Here is a 19,879-nt window from a genome sequence, read left to right as displayed (position 1 = left end):
ACTTGAGTGTCGTGTCGTTGGCTAGAAGACGACGTCACGCATCGTGTGCAAAAAAATATATATAATTCTAGTTTTTTTGTCTTAACAAATACAAATATACGAAAAAAAAAAACATCCACCAAATATAAAAGTTAATTCAATACAACATTGACAATTTAGGCAATTTCAATGAGAATCAATTATAACGGATTGTTGTTCCAGGGCTCTAGTGTAAATATATTTGGTCCAATAAAAAAAAAACTTTCGAGATTAGTTTATTAGTTCCGATTAAATTAGGGAATAAAATTTCCCTGTCATCAAGTGCCTCATCTTTTCCATGCCTTTTTATTATATTTTTTTTTTGGGGGGGGGGGCGTCAAGATGGACGCATATTGCACCTGTTAGCATTTCTTCACGAGTTGCAATTTCCAGTAACGTATATTTAGCGCCAGTGACTCGATTTGAAATTTCATGCATGATAGACTCACCATACAATAAATTATATGTTTATTTTTTTCATTTTACTCATTAAATAAGGACCATATAATTTAATTTGACGTGTAATATCTAAATGTCTTCTTTTCCTTTCAGCTTTTCCCTTCAGGGGTCGCCACAGCAAATCAGTGTCCTTTATCTGGTAATATCTAAATGTAATAATAATAAAAAATAAATAATAATAATAATACATTTAATAATGATAATAATACATTTCATATTTAAGCGCCTTTCAAAACTCTCAAACACTTTACAGTCACAGCATATGTAATGTACCACACACACATATTTTCAGATGAATAGTACAAAGTATAAAAACAAAGAATGTCAGAAGAAGTCTAAAAGTCTAAAAAGACTTAGAAAATTAGAAAGTAGAAAATTATGTTTTATGGGGACCTGGGAACGGATTATTCTCATTTTAATGGTTTCCTATGGGAAATTGATTTTTGGAATACACACTTTTCACCTTGCACTGTCTGCGAAGCAATTAAGTTCGTAAGCCAAGGTATCACTGCAATACACATTTGAGCAAGCTTGAACAATGTTCTTGACTTATGCCGTTACCCTCCTTCCAGGTGAGGGCAGTAGTGAGACTAAATGTTGTTGAGTCTCCGTTTGACGTTAAAGTAAGATGATGTGATTCCAAAACAGGACCAAGAAGGCACGATAAACTCAACCTTCCTCTTACGATAAAAAAAATATACGTCAGTGTCCCTGCCAATTTTTGGCTAATAAATGGATTCGAAGGCATTTTGTATGAGCTCCATTCGATTCAGTCTGATGCTTCTTTAGCTAACGTCGCCAATTCAACGGACGTAGATGTATTTGCGATCCGAGAACAGTATGTACATCCGACGTATCTTCAAAACATAATAGTTTATGAATTATTTAACAAACAAACAAGACCACAATCACCCGGATTGGCTGTAGTGGGGAGTAGCAGGCAACCGGAGAATTAGGCTTGGCGCATGCGTACATGGTCTCGTTTTGTCTGTCGCCGAATTATGATGTCATGATCTCTATAACTTTTTGTTTCGTTCTAAAATACCATATTCCTTTTTTTTAACCACCGGAACTATTTTTTGAAGAATGGTTTATTTTTTCGAATAAGAAGACAGTGAACACAAAGCATAGCCCAAAGACGTATTCTTAATTTTTCACAATGGTGCCTTCAAATGCTCCTTGCAAATGCACAACTGCAAAACGAAGACATTCGCCCCGTTTGTTCTGTTGTTTTATTAGCGGAAAAAAGAGCAGTGACGGTTACATAGCCGCAGCCACCGTTAAATTTCACAAAGAGAAGCTCACTGACAATACAGTGATACTTTGGCTTACAAACTTAATTGGTTCCCAGACCGTGTGTATCCCAAAATTTAATTTCTCATAGGAAACCATTCAAATGAGAATAATCCGTTCCCAGGTCCCTATAAAACCTAATTTTCTACTTTCTAAGCCTTAAAACTACACAAAATATACCTTATTTTATGTATAATAAATGTGCTATGGTATTATAATTAAAGAAATAAACTGTACAGTATAATTCATTGACCTTTGTGATGGTCGTTGATGGCTTGATGGAATGGATGGCTTTTTGCAGTGTCTCAAGGAGCCCTGGGTTGTACATCTTGGAACTTGTGATATTGCAAGCAGACACGCTAGAAACATCATTTATAGCTGGTTCCCTTGCTTCTCTTTGCATTGCATTGAAGTGATGGCTAGTGCGTGTTAGCTGTGGAGCCTGATTGATGGGAATTTTAACCTTGCAGTCTACACTCTGCCTTTGAACTATCAAAGTTGAAACGAGTCCAAGTGTCACTTTTTTCTATCCATTTTGTCACTCGTTGTCCTCTGCCTGTCTCTTTAATGGTTTAAACCACCTCCCATCACTGCTGCGTTCCTGACCAATCACGTGGCTTTAACCAAAGACTGGGGGCGGGGAATAGAGGACCAAAAAAAAAAAACATCAGCAGCCATTTTGTTTTTTTTGAGAATGGCTTCACCCTCTCTCTCTGTCTGTAACCCCCCCCCCCCCACTGCTGCGTTCTTGACCAATCTCGTGGCCTTAACCAACGTCTGGGGGCGGGGAATAGAGGACCAAAACAAGCCGGCTGCCATTTTCTTTTAGGAAAATGGGCTCGTTGGCGAACGACATCACTCATTGTGGCAGCTCTGTGTGTATCCCGAAAAATAGTTCGTATGCCAAGGTAATTTTTTTATAAATGTGACGTTCGTAAACCGAAAAGGTCGTAAGCTAAGCGGTTCGTAAACCGAGTTATCACTGTATTACATTTTGTGCATGCAAAACAAACAAAAAAACTAATTCAATCAATGCAAATTGGAGACCTTGGAGGTGAACATTTCCTCAATTCCTTTATAAACTCAATGAATTTAGACACACGTCAAAGTTCAAACGCCAAAAATGATCTTGAGGTCTGCTAGGGATAGCTTGGCGACGGCGTTGCCAGTTCCCAAAAGGACGCTCTGGGCCAGCTGCTTTTTCTTGGCGTGCAGCGTGGCGATCTTCTGCTCTACCGTTCCCTCGCACTCGAACCTGCAAGCAAACCCGATGCTACCATAGTTGCATCTGGGGGAAAAAGTGAAATATTTGAGGGGGAAAAAAATGAAGGGGGTATTTACCGATGGATGGTGACATCTCTCCTCTGTCCCACGCGGTAGATTCGATCACATGCTTGGTCCTCTAAGGCTGGGTTCCTGTCAATCATCATGTTGCCAATAGGAGTCCATGTTAGCGCTTTGGTGTTGTTAAAGTGCTACATAAACCAATATGTATTGTATCTTACAGTGATATCTCAGTTTACAAACTTAATTGGTTCCCAGAATGAGTGTGTAAGGCGAAAAGTGTGTCTTCCAAACATTGATTTCCCATAGGAAACAATTAAAAATGAGAATAATCTGGTTCCAGGTCCCCATAAAACATAATTTTCTAATTTTCTAAGCCTTAAAACTACACAAAATATACTTTATTTTACGTATAATAAATGTGCTATTGTATTGTAATTAAAGAAATAAACTGGACTATATAATCAAGTCGTTTTATTGACCTTTGTGATGGTCGTTGATGTAGTTGCCTCTTGATGATATCTGAGTGAAGTTGCTGTGCTTTCTTGGCGATAATACCCTCACTCACACGGTCCCCTGCTAGCTGCTTTTTGTTAATCCAAATCAATAGGCGTTTTTTTACCTCTTCTATTGCCTGAGACCATTGCTTAGGCAACACAGAAACACCCTTAGCCACACGTAACAATGGTCGACTTAGCATACTGGTACTGGGACGCTAAGTCACACAAACGCACACCTCAGTGTTTTTCGATGATCTCCTTCTTCTGCTGGAACGTAATTTTCTTTTGTGTCCTCTTCGGCTTAACACTAGCCTGTAGTGGGGTCTTTTTCTGTGTAGTGGGGTCTTTTTCTGTCCCCCAAAAAAAGCAAAAGTATCCACTTCATAACAAACCATGTCTGCACTGAGTGCACTGAAAGAAAGTGGGTGTGGAAAACTAGTCCGCCAGCCATTGTGGCGCTCTGTATGCTTCCCAAAAACTAGTTTGAAGATTGGATTGTCGCGAATTTAATGTTCGTAAGGCGAAAAGTGCGCTAGCTAAAGCATTCGTAAACCGAGGTATCACTGTACAGTGAGACCTCAACTTACAAACACCTCAACTTACAAACTTTTTGTCTTACAAACGTCAAATTTATGAAAATTAAACCTTATAATAAGTACTATTTTCATAATACACACCCACCACGGCTGGCGCAGTGATCTTCGGCGGAAGCAAACGACCGGACAGCAACAGAGGTTAAGTTACCAACAGTCCTTATGGAAGGTGACTCTCCTTCCATAAGCCATCAACTACCATCAAAAAGGTCAATAAAACTTTATTTTACAGCAGTTTATTTCTTCAATTACAGTCGTCATGTAATGCGCCTCTTTCCAAACAGCAATTCCCTTTGACCTTCGACCTCCAACGCCATTCCATCAAGCCATAAATGACCATCACAAATGTAAATAAAGTGACTTTATGATACAATGCAGTGTATTTCTTTCATTACGATACAATAGCACATTTATTATACATAGAATAAGGTATTTTGTGTGTAGTTTTAAGGCTTATTTACTTGAAAAGTATATTTTATGGAAACCCGGGAACGGATTATTCCCATTTTAATGGTTTCCTATGGGTTTCCTATTTTTGAGATACACACTTTTCACCTTACACACTCTGTCTGGGAACCAATTAAGTTCGTAAGTTGAGGTCTCACTGTATTGCCAATTTGTTTAAAAAAATAACGAGAAAAAAGTCAAAATCTCCTGTCCACTCACCAGTGCATGTCCATGAGGAAAAGGTGATTCCCACCAATGAGATTGAGGCCAACGCCGCCGGCACAGAGAGACACAAGCATCACCTTTCACGTAAAAGACACATTTCAGGTTATATTTCGGGAGTTGATTTGTATTTTTTTTGTGGGTACGGATAAGTCACCTGCGGTCCCTTGGGGTTGGTGTTGAATTCCTCCACCAGGTCCATGCGGCGTTTCGGGTTGACGGTTCCGTCTATGACGGCGTAGCGGAGGCCCATCCGCTTAAGGTGGACAGCCACGATGTGCAGCATGCTGGTCCACTGGGACATGATCACGCTGTCATATCAAGAAGAACGCAAAACAGTTGCGGAGGGGCTCAAATAAAGTCATTTGTACACACTTTCAGCCTCAATTTTGGAGCGACATTTCCCCATCGGAAATTGCAAATGATACAAATTTAAAGGACAACGGACGCCTCCGGACAAGTTGTGTCCATAATTTGTAAAATGGCTTCAAATGACTTCTACTGAGCGTATTTTACAAAGATTCCACCGCATATAGCTATATTTTACGTTTTAAGACTTGTGCTGAATATTCCGGAAGTCTTGTTTTTGGGTTGGTGACGAGTCCTCACCCTACGTCACTGAAGGAACGCCCCTGACTGAAAAAAGGACACATTGTAGCAGTCCTTCCATCACGTCGATGCATTTTGCTGTACTTTGGTCTGAAAACGTCATGTAGGACCAAAAAGAGGCAGAAGAGGGCGACAAAGCTCCATGTAAGGAATTAATCCGCCTGTGGAAACGGGCTGATTAGTTCCTAACACGGCTTTGGGTGCGACATTTCCCACCCCTGATGCCTCAAAATGACACGGAATAAATTCTTTAATCGATTGCAAACATGTATGCTTTCTTCTTCAGAACTATTTGAATCATATTCATAACTGGATGAGTAACAAGAAAGCATCTTCTCCGAATCGGAAGCCATTGTTTTGATTCTAGAGCACGTGACGTCCTGGCGTGACGTCACGAACATAGGGGCGGGACCCTCTGAAACTGGCCACTTCCGGTTTCAAATTGAAGTACTTTTTAGACACTTTAAGTCATTTTATTGGTGTTTTGCAATTCACAAAAAATATCATACTGCGTATTTTGGGTATTTTAGATGCTATACAACGTTTTTCTGATGTCAGTTAGGAAGCAAAAAAATGGTGTCGGTTGTCCTTTAAGGGCATCAGTAGCACCTGACTGTCACATTTTGGATTCATGGTTACCTTTTCTGGTTGTCACCGTTCGCTTGGATGGTTTCCAGCTCAGACATAATGGCAGAAATCTGTTTGAAGAAAAAAAAGGGTTTCAGTGAAAATGCTCATAGTTGAAATTTTTATTTGGTTTTTCGGATTTGGGTTGAATATCTGCGTACGACTGGCAAAAAACTAACAAAATAAATAATGAAAAGTAAATAAAAAATAAAATACACATAAAATAAAAATGAAATAGATAAATAAAATATGAAAATAAAATAAAAAATAATATAAGAATAAAATAGATAAATCTTTTCTTTTCGGCTTTTCCCTTCCACAGCGAATCAGTATCGTCCATCAATAAAATAAATAACAAATAAAGTATAAAAATGATATAAAAAAATAATACAAATAAAAATAAATACAGTAAAGTCTCGTTATATCGATATCGGATATATCGATAGTCCCGGTTATATCGATATTTTTTCGGACTCCCTTGAATATCGATATAACGAGACTTTACTGTATAATATAAAAATAACATATAAACATAAAATACAAATAAAATATGCTAATAAAATAAAAACAAAAATTAAAAATAGAATATGAATCAAATAACATCTAAATAAAATAGACAGAATATAATAATAAAATAAAAATTTAATAAAACTGAATAAAATATGTAAAATTAAAAGTAATAAATAAAAATAATACAAATAAAATTAAATACAATACAAAAATACACATAAAATGCAAATAAAATGGAAATACAATATAAATACAATTAAAAAAAACATTAATAAAACAAAATTAATAAAAAAATACAAATATATTACCAATAAATTACACATAAAATACAAATGAAATAACAGTAAAATAAAAACAAAAAATAAAATGTAAATAAATAATATGAATCAAATAAAATATAAATAAAATACACATGAAATAAAAATAAAATATAAAATACACATAAAATAAAATACAATAAAATAAAATGCAAATACAATTGAAATAAAAAGTAACGTTCGTAAACCGAAAAGTTCGTAAGCCAAGGGGTTCGTAAACCGAGGTATCACTCTATTCAACAGTAGCCAAAATGGAACTGTATAGTGCCACTTAGCAGTTTTTTTGACAACGATACTAGTGCAGCGTGTTCTACCGGAAACAAATTCCTTGTGTCCTACATACTTGGCAATAAAGATGATTCTGATTCTGATTCTGATTCTGATCATACCGAATATGTATGCGCATTATCAGCAGCTGTCGTGGCGACGCACGTCGTCTAATGCCCACCTTGGTACTACTGCTGCTTTCATCAAACAACCGCGAAGGGAAACGTGTCCCGTTCAGGCCCACCGTGTCCTCGCCACCATCCGACGGTGAGGACGCGGACGTGAGCGACAGAGCATTGAGCTGCTCCTCCAGGGTCAAGACCACGTCATCGCCTTGCAGCTCCGACGAGTCCAGAGTCTGAGCCAGACGGAAAGGAAAAAAAAAAAAAAAAAAAAAAAAACCGTGAGGACACGCGTGCGTCCTTACGTGCGTTCGTATACCTTTTGGAGCAGCGATAGGTGGCAGCAGCACTGTCGCAGACGCAGGAGCAGCGACAGGATGTGGGCGGTGCTGGCAGCCCGTTGTGGTTGCTGGGATGCGGCGACGGATGGGTCGGACTGGGACGAGACTAAGTCCTGGGACGCTAAAGTGAAACAACACGTTTTAACTTTGATTAACTACAATTGAAATAAGTCAATTGATGCCTTACCCTTGTCAAAAGGATTGGAGGCAGAGGCGCTCCCTCCCTTGACGTCGTTGCCTTCGTGTCTCTTTAGGTAGTTCTGCAAAGTTGATCTAAAAAAAAAAAACAATCGCTAGCATGTAGTCTTGGTTGACGAACTAGTTTTTGGGAGGACAAACCAAACCACACAGCGCTGACCTCCTCTTTGAGTGCAGATGTGGCTTGTTATCGAGTGGAGTACTTTTGCTATTATGGGACCGAAAAACACCCCACCACAGGTGGGGTCTAGCTTTAAGGCTTAGAAAATTAGAAAGTAGAAAATTATGTTTTATGGGGACCTGGGAACGGATTATTCTCATTTTAATGGTTTCCTATGTGAAATTAACTTTTGGGATACATTATTTTTGCCTTACACACTCTGTCTGGGAACCAATTAAGTTCGTAAGACAAGGTATCATTGTATTCATCGCTGAAACGACTGCAGTTTTCTTTTTGTTGATTTTTTTCTCTGCCATTACACGACAATGCTAAAACCGACGCTAACTCTTGAGTCTCGATTCCAGGAATGATAGCTAGCACGCGCAATTCATTTAAAACAGGGGTGTCAAAGTCATTTTTTGCCGCGGGCCACATTGTAGTTATGGTTTCCTCTCGAGGGCCGTTATGAATTTGGGGAACCCATTAGAATGTTTAAATCCCTTCAAATATTACATATAGAGCACACAGCAAATTAATGAATAACTCGTTTTCAAATCTGAAGTCAAGAATAATGACTTTTATTGTGGTTGACATCCAAAAATATGAATTTTTGGCTCAGATTTTAGCAATCATCATGGAATTTAACACGTTTGATTTGCTTTCGCGGGCCGAAAAAAATGATGTGGCGGGCCGGATTTGGCCCGCGGGCCTTGACTTTGACACCTGTGATTTAAAAGAAGCTAACAGCTAGCACTGTGCCGATCGCATGTTCTAAATTTAGATACGATCCATAGCGATCTTGTGTTTTAAACGAACGTTGGGTATGTACTATTTTGACGATTTTTGACCTTTTGTTTTTATTGGGAAACCGAAATTTTCAGGAAGAAACCGTAACCCGGAATGGGATCATGAAAAGTGTACTTATTACGGCAAAACCGGAGTTGTTAGCAGGTATGTCAAATGCAACAAATTTTGTACAAGTCGAAAAAATATTAAATAATTAAAAAATATTTATTGTATGTCACCTGGACTGGGCAAATACCACGTCGTAGACCGCTTGCTCATCCTCAGACAGTTTAACTTGATGCACTTTCATGGTGCGGTCAGGAAGCGCCACCTGTTGACCAGATATTTCCTTTATTATTATTATTTTTTTTTTTTTTGTGGTGCGAAGAATTATGAGAAATATGCAAAAATGCGTGGTGAAATTCGAACGAGATTCCACACCAGTGGTTTTCCTGAAGAATCCTGCTGGTTTTTGGTGCGTCGCAGCAGCAAAGTCCTGGTCAGGATGTTGAGTCGTTCCCTCCCTCGCTTGGAGCCGTTGTCCACTTGCGCCTTCCATAGTTTGTATTCGTCGAATGGAGCGCAGCGCAGAAACCTGAATGGGCCAGCAATAAATAAAATAAAATAACATTATATAAAACAAAAAAATAAATACAAATTAAAATAAAAAAATGAAAATTACAAAAATATATACAAAAAAATTACAATTAAAATAAAAGGTAAAATTAAGTGAATAAATATATAATATTAAAAAATAAAAACAACAAACACAGGATTTTATATTCCAGGTTTATAATCTGGAGCAATGTGTAATCTGGTTCAGATCGGGATTAAATTTTGTGACATGACAGTTTTGGATTAAAAAAAAATACGACCCAAAAAAGCCAATTATGTTCAAATTGGATTATGTTAGATGGTTAAATGTTGTCCAATGTGAACAAAATCTAAAATAGATTGAACCAAATTGAATCCAGATTTAATCCAAATTGTGCATTTGAGATTTTGTTTTTACTTTTTACTGTCTCTATCCCTTTCTGTCATTTGAATATGAATCATCTGTTAAGAACTCCAATTCCGGAAAAATGTAGATCCAATCCGGATTAAAGCTTGCTGTCCAATGTGAACAAAAAATAAAATCCACAACTGAACCAAATTCAATCCAAATTTGAGATTCAGATTATGCATTTCATTTTTCTTTTGATATATATACCTGATAAAATATGCAAAGTGAGAATTTGCCACATTTGATCCTCAAATCCAGATTTGATCCAAATTGTGCATTTGAGATCTGATGTGATGTTTGAATTACCCTGAGACCACCGAGGAGGTTTGATTATCTCTTGCTTTTACTTTTTACTCTCTCTCTCTATCCCCTTCTCTCATTTGAATATGAATTATATGTTAAGAACTCCAATTCCGGAAAAATGTAGATACGATCCGGATTAAAGCTTGCTGTCCAATGTGAACAAAAAATAAAATCCACAAGTGAACCAAATTCAATCCAAATTTGAGATTCAGATTATGCATTTCATTTTTCGTTAGATATATACTGGATAAAATATGCCAAGTGAGAATTTTCCACAAATCCAGATTTGATCCAAATTGTGCATTTGAGATCTGATGTGATGTTTGAATTACCCTGAGGCCACAGAAGAAGGTTGATTATCTCTTGCTTTTACTTTTTACTCTCTCTCTCTATCCCCTTCTCTCAATTGAATATGAATTTGTATGTTCAGAACTCCAATTCCGGAAAAATGTAGATCCAATCCGGATTAAAGTTTGCTGTCCAATGTGAACAAAAAAAAAAATCCACAAGTGAACCAAATTCAATCCAGATTTGATTCTGATTATACATTTCATTTTCCTTTACAGATATACCGGATAAAATATGCCAAATGAGATCTTGCCACGTTTGATCCTCAACGCGTGATCTCACTCGCACCAGGATGATACGTGAACCTTTTCGGAGGGTCTTGAAACCGTTTTCGTCGGACGTAATAAAAACGATTCTTACTTGAGCAGAGAGTACATGTCCAGCAGGTTGTTCTGGATGGGCGTGCCGGTCACGGCCCAGCGGGCGGTCGCCCTTAGTTGGCACACGGCCATGGACTGTTGTACTTTGGGGTTCTTAATGTTGTGCGCCTCGTCCAGAATCACACGGGCCCACGCTACATGCGCCAGGGGGCCGCCGTCCACTGCGCCTGCCTTCGTCATGTAAATTAGCATGTTACAGATTGTTCAGGTACAATTTAGATGTGATTTGTAGGTGAATTTAGTACAGTTTTTATTTTCCTGTTAATTATTTTAGAGTATTTAGGTAACATTAAGTGGAGTACCATATTTTCCAGTGCATAAAGTGCACCTGCGTATAAGGTAGCTAGATAGCTATCTTAATCCCAAACTAGCTAGCTAGCTTAATCCCAAAATAGCTAGCTATCTTGATCCCAAACTAGCTAGCTTGATCCCAAGATAGCTAGCTAGTTAGCTAGCCCGACAGATGAGCATGAAATTTCACAAGTTTGATTTGCTTTCACGGACCGAATAAAATGATGTGGCGGGCCAGATTTGGCCCCCGGGCCTTGACTTTGACACCTGTAATGTAAGGGATTAGCCAGCTCGCTGAATAGAGACAGAACTAGCTCGATCGATCGCTCGCTAGCTCCGTCGCAAGTTAGGGAACAAGCTAGCTAGCTTAATCCCAAAATAGCTAGCTAGCTTAATCCCAAACTAGCGAGCTTGATCCCAAGATAGCTAGCTAGTTAGCTAGCCCGACAGATGAGCATGGTATTTCACAAGTTTGATTTGCTTTCACGGACTGAATAAAATGTGGCGGGCCGGATTCGGCCCCCGGACCTTGACTTTGACACCTGTTATGTAAGGGATTAGCCAGCTAGCTGAATAGAGAACTAGCTCGATCGATCGCTCGCTAGCTCCGTCGCAAGTTAGCTAGCTAGCTTGTTCCCAAGCTAGCTAGCTAGCTTAATCCCAAAATAGCTAGCTAGCTTAATCCCAAAATAGCTAGCTAGCTTAATCCCAAAATAGCTATCTTGATCCCAAGATAGATAGCTAGTTAGCTAGCCCGACAGATGAGTATGGAATTTCACAAGTTTGATTTGCTTTCACGGACCGAATAAAATGATGTGGCGGGCCAGATTTGGCCCCGGGGCCTTGACTTTGACACCTGTGCTTTAGAGAGTATTTCTGTAATGGTATTGTATCAATTTACAATAATTTAGTTGACATTCAGTGGATTGAAGACCATTTCATGAAATTAGTAGTACATTGTACACCAAGATTCTGTTCTACAACACGTGTGTATATTAATTTTGGTCCGTATGATGGAATTTGGCCAGGAAGTATTTTATTTAGAGTTGGTACTTGGTGTAAAAAAAGTTAAACAACGACTGATCCTGGATGATATCATCAACGGGGCACTCTTAATAAACACGTTTCATATTTTGATATTTCACTCACCGCATCTGTGGTTTTCTTTTTGGCTTGGTCGGCCTCTTTTTGTGCGGGCGCTTCCCTGGACACCAAAGCGTACGTGGTCACCACCACGTCGTGTCGAGCCAGCCTGTCAGACACGCCGCCGTTTGTAAGTCAAATTGCTTTGGTTGGTGCGCGTGTGTGCATGCGTGCTCACATTCGGGCGTTTTTGTTGCGGTCAGATCCGTGGTACAAGTACACGCTGAGGCGACCTGTCTTCACGTGTCGCTCAATTTCTTTCTTCCAATGGTGGACCAGTGAGGCCGGGCAGATGACCAGTGTGCCTTTGGACGGCCTCGCACGCGAATCTGGACATTTTATCAGTCATTAACTCATTCACTGCCTTTCACAAATATATTTGGGGAATTGAAAATATGACGCAGAGCGCCATTCCCGAATTGGTTCGGGTTTTGTTTGTTCTTGTTTGGGTGTGGATAAAGCGCTGGCCATGGCCTACGGCAATGTTTTTTTTCTTTTCCACAAGCATTTCCGCTGGCGTGTGTGGCTCACCCACAGAAATACTTATCCTGTGACTATAAAGTGACCTTGAGAGTTTTGAAAGGCGCTTATAAAGGAAATGGATTATTATTATTATTATTATTATTATTACAGTAAAGTCTCGTTATATCGATATTCAAGGGAGTCCGAAAAAATATCAATATAACCGGGACTATCGATATATCCGACCCTGTTTGCATGTAATTTTCTCCGTGCGTGCATAGAAATAGCATCGATATAACCGGGACTATCGATATATCCGATATCGATATAACGAGACTTTACTGTATTATTATAATTATTATTATTATTATTATTGTGATACCTTGGCTTACAAACATAAGTGATTCCCAGACAGTGTGTAAGGCGAAAAGTGTGCATCCCAAAAATTAATTTCCCATAGGAAACCATTAAAATGAGAATAATCCGTCCCCAAAAAACGTTATATACTATAATACTTTCCTCCGTTCTCATTTCCTAAAACTTAAAACTACACAAAATATACCCTATTTTATGTATAATAAATGTGTTATGGTATTATAATTAAAAAATTAAACTGTACTGTATAATCAAGTCGTTTGATTTACCTTTGTGATGGTCATTGATGGCTTGATGGAATGGAGTGGCCGGTTTCATCAGCATTAAACACTTGATGAGGAACGTAGCCTTCTTCTTTCACCATCTTGAGGAATGATCCTTTGGAGGTGCTTTCTCTGCGATAATTTTACCTAGTTCCTCATCAATTGTGTTCTGTTTAGCTGGGTTGATAGCTTTTTGCATCAAGTGTACAGATGGCTTGTGGTGGTTATTTGTGAAATGACACTGCGAACGACACATTACTCATTGTGGCGCTCCGTGTGTATCCCAAAAAATAGTTTGTATGCCACGGTAAAATTTTCATAAATGTAACGTTGGTGAACCGAAAAGTTTGTAAGCCAAGGAGTTCGTAAACCGAGGTATCACTATATTACCATTTTTGGACAGCCAGCCTTCGTCCTGCTTGTCCTCCTCCTTCTCCTCCTCTTCCGCCTTCACCTTGCGCTTCTGCGCCAATATGAGCGCGATCATGGTGAGCGTTTTCCCCAGCCCCATGTCGTCCGCTGCAACAACCGCAAATTAAAAAGTCAACATTTTACCATGAAACCACTTCCAATTCGCCGCCTTTACCCAAAATTCCCCCGCATGGATTCTGCGCTTCCCTCCACAGCAACCAGGCCAACGCTCTTCTCTGGTGAGCCAATAGCGACACCCTGAGCCCCTTGGGGTCCGGCGCTTCGGCGTCGGCGGCCGGGCAGGACTCCAGCGACGAGTGCAGGTGATCGATGGCCTTGCACGTGGCGTTCTTTACCGCCAGCAGACGGTTGTCCGTCATGCGGCCGCCGTAGAAGGCCTGGTGGTCTAAAACGCCACGTCGACATCGTTGTGGGATCGTATTCAGGGATATTTTTTGGATACATGAGGGTACAGTGAAACCTTGGCTTACGAATTTAATTGGTTCCCAGAAAGTGTGTGTAAGGCGAAAAGTGTGCATTCCAAACATTAATTTCCCATAAGAAATCATTAAAATGACAATAATCCGTTTGCCAGCTCCCCATAAAACATAATTTTCAAATAGTTGTGTTAAGTTCATCCTGTCTACTTGATATCTAATTTACAACAGATTATTTTCTTACAGACAGTGTTTGTTAGGTGTTCAATTACCTGACATGTTTCGGCATATCTTCTTCTTCTTTTCCTTTCGGCTTTTCCCTTCAAGGGGTCGCCACAGCAAATCAGTGTCCTCCATCTTCAGAGGTTTGATCCGCATGTTTGTTTTGGCCAAGCTTTTACGTCGGATGCCCTTCTTGACACAACCCTCTGTATTTATCCGGGCTTGGGACCGGCACAAGAAGACATATGCCCCTTTGTGGCTACAGAACAAGCAACTCGGCGTTATCTATTAGCTTTCTAGCTATCTATTAATTATCTATTAGCTAGCGTACTTTCTACCTATTTGAGTTATTCAACTGTTTAGCTAAGTATCTATGAGTTATCTATTAGCTATCTAGCTAGCTATATATTTATTATCTATTAGCTATCTAGCTAGCTATATATTTATTATCTATTAGCTAGCTAGCTAACTTTCTACCTATTTGAGTTATTCAACTATCTATGAGTTATCTATTAGCTGTCTAGCTAGCTAGCTATTAGGTATCTATTTTAGCTTTTTTCTATTTGAGTTACTTCCAGGTTGAGCGAATGCTGGTGTGTGTGGCTGCCGCTGCTTACCCACAGAAAAACTGATCCTGTGAATGTGTGAAGTATACTGTAAGAAAATAATCTGTTGTAAAATTATAATTTTCAACTAAATAAGCCTTAAAACTATACAAAATATACCCTTTTTATGTATAATAAATGTGATATGGTATTATAATTAAAGAAATAAACTGTACTGTATAACATAGTCGTTTTATTTCCCTTTGTGATGGTTGTTGATGGCTTGATGGAATGGATAGCTTTTTGCATAAAGTGTCTTTAAGGAGCTCTGGGTTGTACATCATGGAAGTTGTGATATTGCAACAGCAACAAAGGCAGGCAGACACTCTAGAAACCTCATTAATAGCTAGTTCCCTTGCTTGTCTTTTCTCATCAAATTGGACAGATGGCTTGTGCGGGTTATTTGTGGAGCCTGATTGATGGGATATTTTAACCTTGCAGTTTACACGCTGCCTTTGAACTATCAATAAAGTTGAAACGAGACCAACTTTCACTGTTTTCTATCCATTTACTCACCTTTCACTTTAAAAAAAAATTCACTTGTTTTTTTTTGTCTCAAGCTCTGTCGTCTGCCTTTCCTGTGTCGTGTGCTCACAGTGTGCTGTTGCACTCTGTGAGCACTCTAACCCCTCCCCTGCTCACTGCTGCGTGTCTCCTGCTAGTGTGTGTCCCCTCCCTACTCTACCACGGATTTTGACCAATCACGTGCGGCTTTATCCAAAGACTGGGGGCGGGGAATAGAGGAAAAAAATGTTCAGCTCCTTTTTAGGAGCTCCAAGAAGCGACTCGTTCGCAAGCGACACATTACTCATTGTGGCGCTCCGTGTGTTTCCCGAAAAATAGTTCGTACGCCAAGATTATATTCTCCTGAATTTAACGTTCGCAAGGTGAAAAGTTCATTAGCTAAAGCGTTCATAAACCGAGGTATCACTGTATTGTGCAATTATATACATAGCGATGACATACTGACCTCCGTGCATCTGGGAGAAGGCCTGGTTTGGGGCGGGAAGGGCCGGAATGAGGATGGTGCCCCCCGGGCGGCCGAAGGGGTTCGCTAGCTGGCCGCTGGGCGACTTCTCCTTATCTGCGGGAGTGAGGTTGAGAGACTCCAGAGCCGCCTCCAGCTCTCGGACTTGAGTCCTCAAACGCTCGCCTTTGTCTGGCAGCGCCGCCACGTTTACCGCCGCCAGGGTGTTCTTGAATGCGCCCGAATGATAGCGTGAAGAGAGTTAAAATTTAATTTTTGCTTGGGCAAGTTGTCACTTTTCACATCACTTTTAGACCTCACCTTTTTCTGCTGGAGCTCAGTGGACAGCATCTTGTGCATGGCGTGGGAGGCGGGTTGAAAAGTGGAGTAGGAAGTCAATGGCTTCTGGATGGCGGTGGAGGTGAGGGTCTTGGGGGGGTTTTGAGGGGGCTTTACAGACACCGGCGCAAAATCTTCATCCTCACCATCCGGGTCCTGTTTGCTTTGACGGGGTCTCCACTGCGCACCATTGTTATCAGATCCTCCGGAGGCCATTTTACTTTTGGGCGCAGTCGTGGAGGCAACTGACACTGGCATGGTGGCCATGTTGGTTTTGGGTACGGATGGAGAGCTGCGCTCGGTTACTCTGAAGGAGACCGTTTCACTTTTGGGCGGCGAGAAGGAGACATCGGAGGTGGGAATTTCACTTTTGGGCGTGGCGGCGTTTGTGTTGCTTTTGGTCACAGACAGAGAGACGTTGGAGGCGGCCATGTCGCTTTTGGGCGTTGAGGTGGTCATGTTGGTTTTGGGCAAACATGATGAGACGTCAGAGGCAGAATTATCACTTTTCTGCGTGAACGTAGCGACTCCGGAGGTGGCCACGTTGCTTTTAAGTTTACAAGTGGAGACATTCACTGATTCAACAGAAGCTTTGGGGGTGGCCATGTCACTTTTGGGCACAAACGTGGAAATTCCAGAAGTTGGCATGTTACTTTTGTTTGCGGGACGTATTTTATTCACAGATATCTTCTTCGGCATCATCCCTGCTGGAAGATGTTGTCCTTTATATGCTTCAGCTGTGACTGGGCGACTTTCCCTCTCGTCATTTTCTGCTCTACTTTTCGTCTCCATGTTGTCTTTCCTTTCACTCTCTTTTTGCATCCTCTTCCACTCTGATTTATGGCCTAGTTTTTCCGGAGCCTTAAAGGGGTTTCGCACTGGCGGTAGACAGGAAGGTTGTGTTGATTTTTTACTTTTATTTTCATCCTTATCCGGCTGTAAAATGATGACAAGAGTTAGAATTTGCTCGCATTTTGTTGTGTGTATGCTATTTCTGTAAAACAAGAAATCAGGTACTTTTTAAGCTACTTTTCAGAGATCACATTTATTTAAACAAAATGTACAGCAAGGGTGTCAAACTCATTTCACATTGTGGGCTACATATGGCTTTGGTAGATGTCAAATGGGCCGGACCATTAAAATGATACCATACATGCTATAAATAACCAAAATATCATGTCTTTCATTAGTTTTGGTGTAAAGAAGCACAAGAACATGAGGCAAATGATGAGATTTAATGAACATTCCTTTTACACAACATTTCGTTTCATGAATAGGTGTGCAATTTATCATTCACATATATGCATTTCAACGAATCCCAATGATTCTACAATGGCACAAAACTAATAATAAATTGCTATTGAAAAATATAGTAACGCACTTTAAGATTACATTAGTTTTATAAAGAAAGGAATTTTTAAACCATTGTTTTTGTTCCTGATATTTGGCATCTTTTGGCCTGTACAAGTTCATCAATACAAGGTGTCATGTCGCGGCTTGGAATTGAAGCGGATTTATGTGGGACAGGAGATGTGAGACAATGTCTTTTCGTCAATGGATGCTACAGCTTCGTGTTTGCTTTCAACATTTAGCCTGATCCACTGCTGACATGGATGCTTTGATCCTCTCCTCTTTCAACTAGAACTGCTTCATGTCACAAAGAGGGTACAGCAAGTCCTGAAGAATGAATGACTCTGTGTCTTTGTGTTGTCATATTTGTTATTTTTGTTTGTCCCAAGATGGTGGCGGGTGAACACGCAGCGGCTCCCCTCTCCCGGCAAATTGGCGTTTTCATGTTTATTATGTTTGTTAAAGTAATTAGTAATAAGTGCCTTGCATGCTGGGTCCGAGAGGACAGTAATTTCATCTGTGCTGTATGTCATACATATTAGCATATTTGACAATAAAGCTGACTTTGACTTTGATGACTCGGTGTCATGTCATGACTAGCTGACACTTTCACGTGGGAGAAATTTACATTCCTTCAATCCCGAAACTTGTTGAAAACACACCAATAATAATAATACGTTTCATTTATAAGCGCCTTTCAAAACTCTTAAGACCAAGCACAAAGGTTTCCCATGCATCTCTGTAAAAAAATATGACAAGGTCGATTTTTCATTGAAAATTCTATACTCCATATCTACTTTTTTCCATTTGGATAATGACATTTTGGCTAATGAGGGTGTTGAAACCGCGGTTGAAGAAAAAATACCCCGGTTTAAAAAAACCTGTTTTCTTGTTGTGTTGATCAAAACAGCATCACTCTGTCCTCTAGTGGACACTCCTTAAATTGCACCTCGTTAAATAATATGACTTCCATGTCGTATGTGCATTTTTTCCCCACCTTTAAATTATCATGCGGGCCTGATCAAACCTCCTTGGGGGGCCGGTTCCGGCCCGCGGGCCATATGTTTGACACCACTGATGTACAGGAAATGCATGGTGTGTATTTTTTTTCTTCCGATTCTGCACGTTAATGTCAGTATATGTCAATTGTAGTCTCTTACCACAGTCCAGGGTACATTTCCACACCATCGCTGCCCGGCTTTTTTACCCTGCATGCACCTGTAGAACAACCTGAAATAGAACAACAAAAAATACACAGTCCCATGTTATATTTGAATGCTTATCGAGAAGATAATAATAATAATAATAATAATACATTTCATTTATAAGCGCCTTTCAAAACTCTCAAGGTCACTTTACAGTCATAGGATAAGTTTTTCTGTGGGTGAGCAGCGGCAGCCACACGCGCCAGCGTTCACTTACCCGGAAGTAACTCAAATAGAATAGCAAGACAAATAGATAGATAGCTAGCTAATAGGTAGGCAGCTAGATGGCTATTGTGTGGTATTACAGAAAAAAAAACAAAGAGAATAGATAGAATAGAAAGAGAATAGAATATGCATGAACAGTTGTTACGGTTGATGACTTTCATTGTTTTCTGTGCTGTAGTATCCTATTTTGTTATTTGATGTAAACTTCTCTTCAAAGCGACTTGTTACAGCTATTGCAAAAGCACTTTATAAAAATGTATTTTCATTCGTATGTACAGTGTATTCATTTTTTAAGCGGACCACCCACCTGTCGCATTCTTGCTGCGGGCTGTACGTCAACGCTTGGAGCTCCACGATGGAGTCTTCGTGCTGGAGGCAGTGAGAGGCAGAGATGCTGAATGGGATGAGGATGGATGATGAATACCAACTTCAAATCAATGTCCAAAAATATTAAAGACACACATCAAGCAGACCTGGAAACTCTGGTGAAGTCACAGCCACGTTTGTCCACGCACACGTAAAAACTTTTGCCTCTGTTCGGGCCATCTTTTACGCCTGTCTTTAGCATACAAGCCCCACCTGAAAGACAACATAAAGCGTAGTTGCAAGTTAAAAAAAGATATACCTGTGTCAAATAGCCCAAAACACAAATTATTTCTCTAATCGTGTGTACTTTAACTTCTTACCGTGGACATCACATAAAACTTTGTCCATAATTGACTAACGTTTGCACATGCGCTTGAAAATGAAAGTTCGCATATTCGAGTCAAGTCGCCATTTTGTCTGAACCAATCAGT

At 39.9% G+C, this 19,879-nt stretch overlaps 1 protein-coding gene across 2 annotated transcripts; it reads right to left on the bottom strand.

Moving 5' to 3' along the window:
- Window positions 1-2,824: 2,824 nt before the first annotated feature.
- Window positions 2,825-19,863, bottom strand: ttf2 (transcription termination factor, RNA polymerase II). 2 transcript variants are annotated; one of them, XM_089002425.1, is made up of 21 exons: window positions 19,769-19,863; window positions 19,556-19,661; window positions 19,390-19,476; window positions 18,813-18,882; window positions 16,285-17,238; window positions 15,967-16,192; window positions 13,908-14,138; window positions 13,712-13,840; window positions 12,400-12,550; window positions 12,228-12,330; window positions 10,768-10,958; window positions 9,195-9,348; window positions 8,993-9,084; window positions 7,797-7,882; window positions 7,588-7,730; window positions 7,328-7,504; window positions 6,065-6,123; window positions 4,974-5,127; window positions 4,814-4,896; window positions 3,112-3,186; window positions 2,825-3,025 (listed from the first exon to the last, which is right to left on the bottom strand). In XM_089002425.1, the coding sequence occupies exons 1-21, from the start codon at window positions 19,794-19,796 to the stop codon at window positions 2,881-2,883; spliced, it is 3,444 nt and encodes a 1,147-aa protein (XP_088858551.1). In that variant the 5' UTR covers window positions 19,797-19,863; the 3' UTR covers window positions 2,825-2,880. The 2 variants fall into 2 exon arrangements, with proteins under 2 accessions (XP_088858551.1, XP_088858552.1); XM_089002426.1 differs by lacking the exon at window positions 19,769-19,863 and having other exon boundaries at window positions 19,390-19,451; window positions 19,556-19,646.
- Window positions 19,864-19,879: the final 16 nt, after the last annotated feature.

Source organism: Hippocampus bargibanti, linkage group LG08 (genome assembly GCF_051943395.1).
Source record: "Hippocampus bargibanti isolate YZ-2025 linkage group LG08, ASM5194339v1, whole genome shotgun sequence".
Taxonomy (NCBI): domain Eukaryota; kingdom Metazoa; phylum Chordata; class Actinopteri; order Syngnathiformes; family Syngnathidae; genus Hippocampus; species Hippocampus bargibanti.
This window is presented reverse-complemented; position numbering and strand designations above follow the sequence as displayed.

Excerpts from the sequence above, each read along its gene's own strand:
- ttf2 (XM_089002425.1), bottom strand. The coding sequence starts at position 19,796 with ATGGACAAAGTTTTATGTGATGTCCACG. Across the intron at positions 19,477-19,555 it reads GACTTCACCAGAGTTTCCAG|CATCTCTGCCTCTCACTGCC; the intron begins GTCTGCTTGATG and ends CATCCCATTCAG. Across the intron at positions 3,026-3,111 it reads AGAGATGTCACCATCCATCG|GTTCGAGTGCGAGGGAACGG; the intron begins GTAAATACCCCC and ends GTTTGCTTGCAG.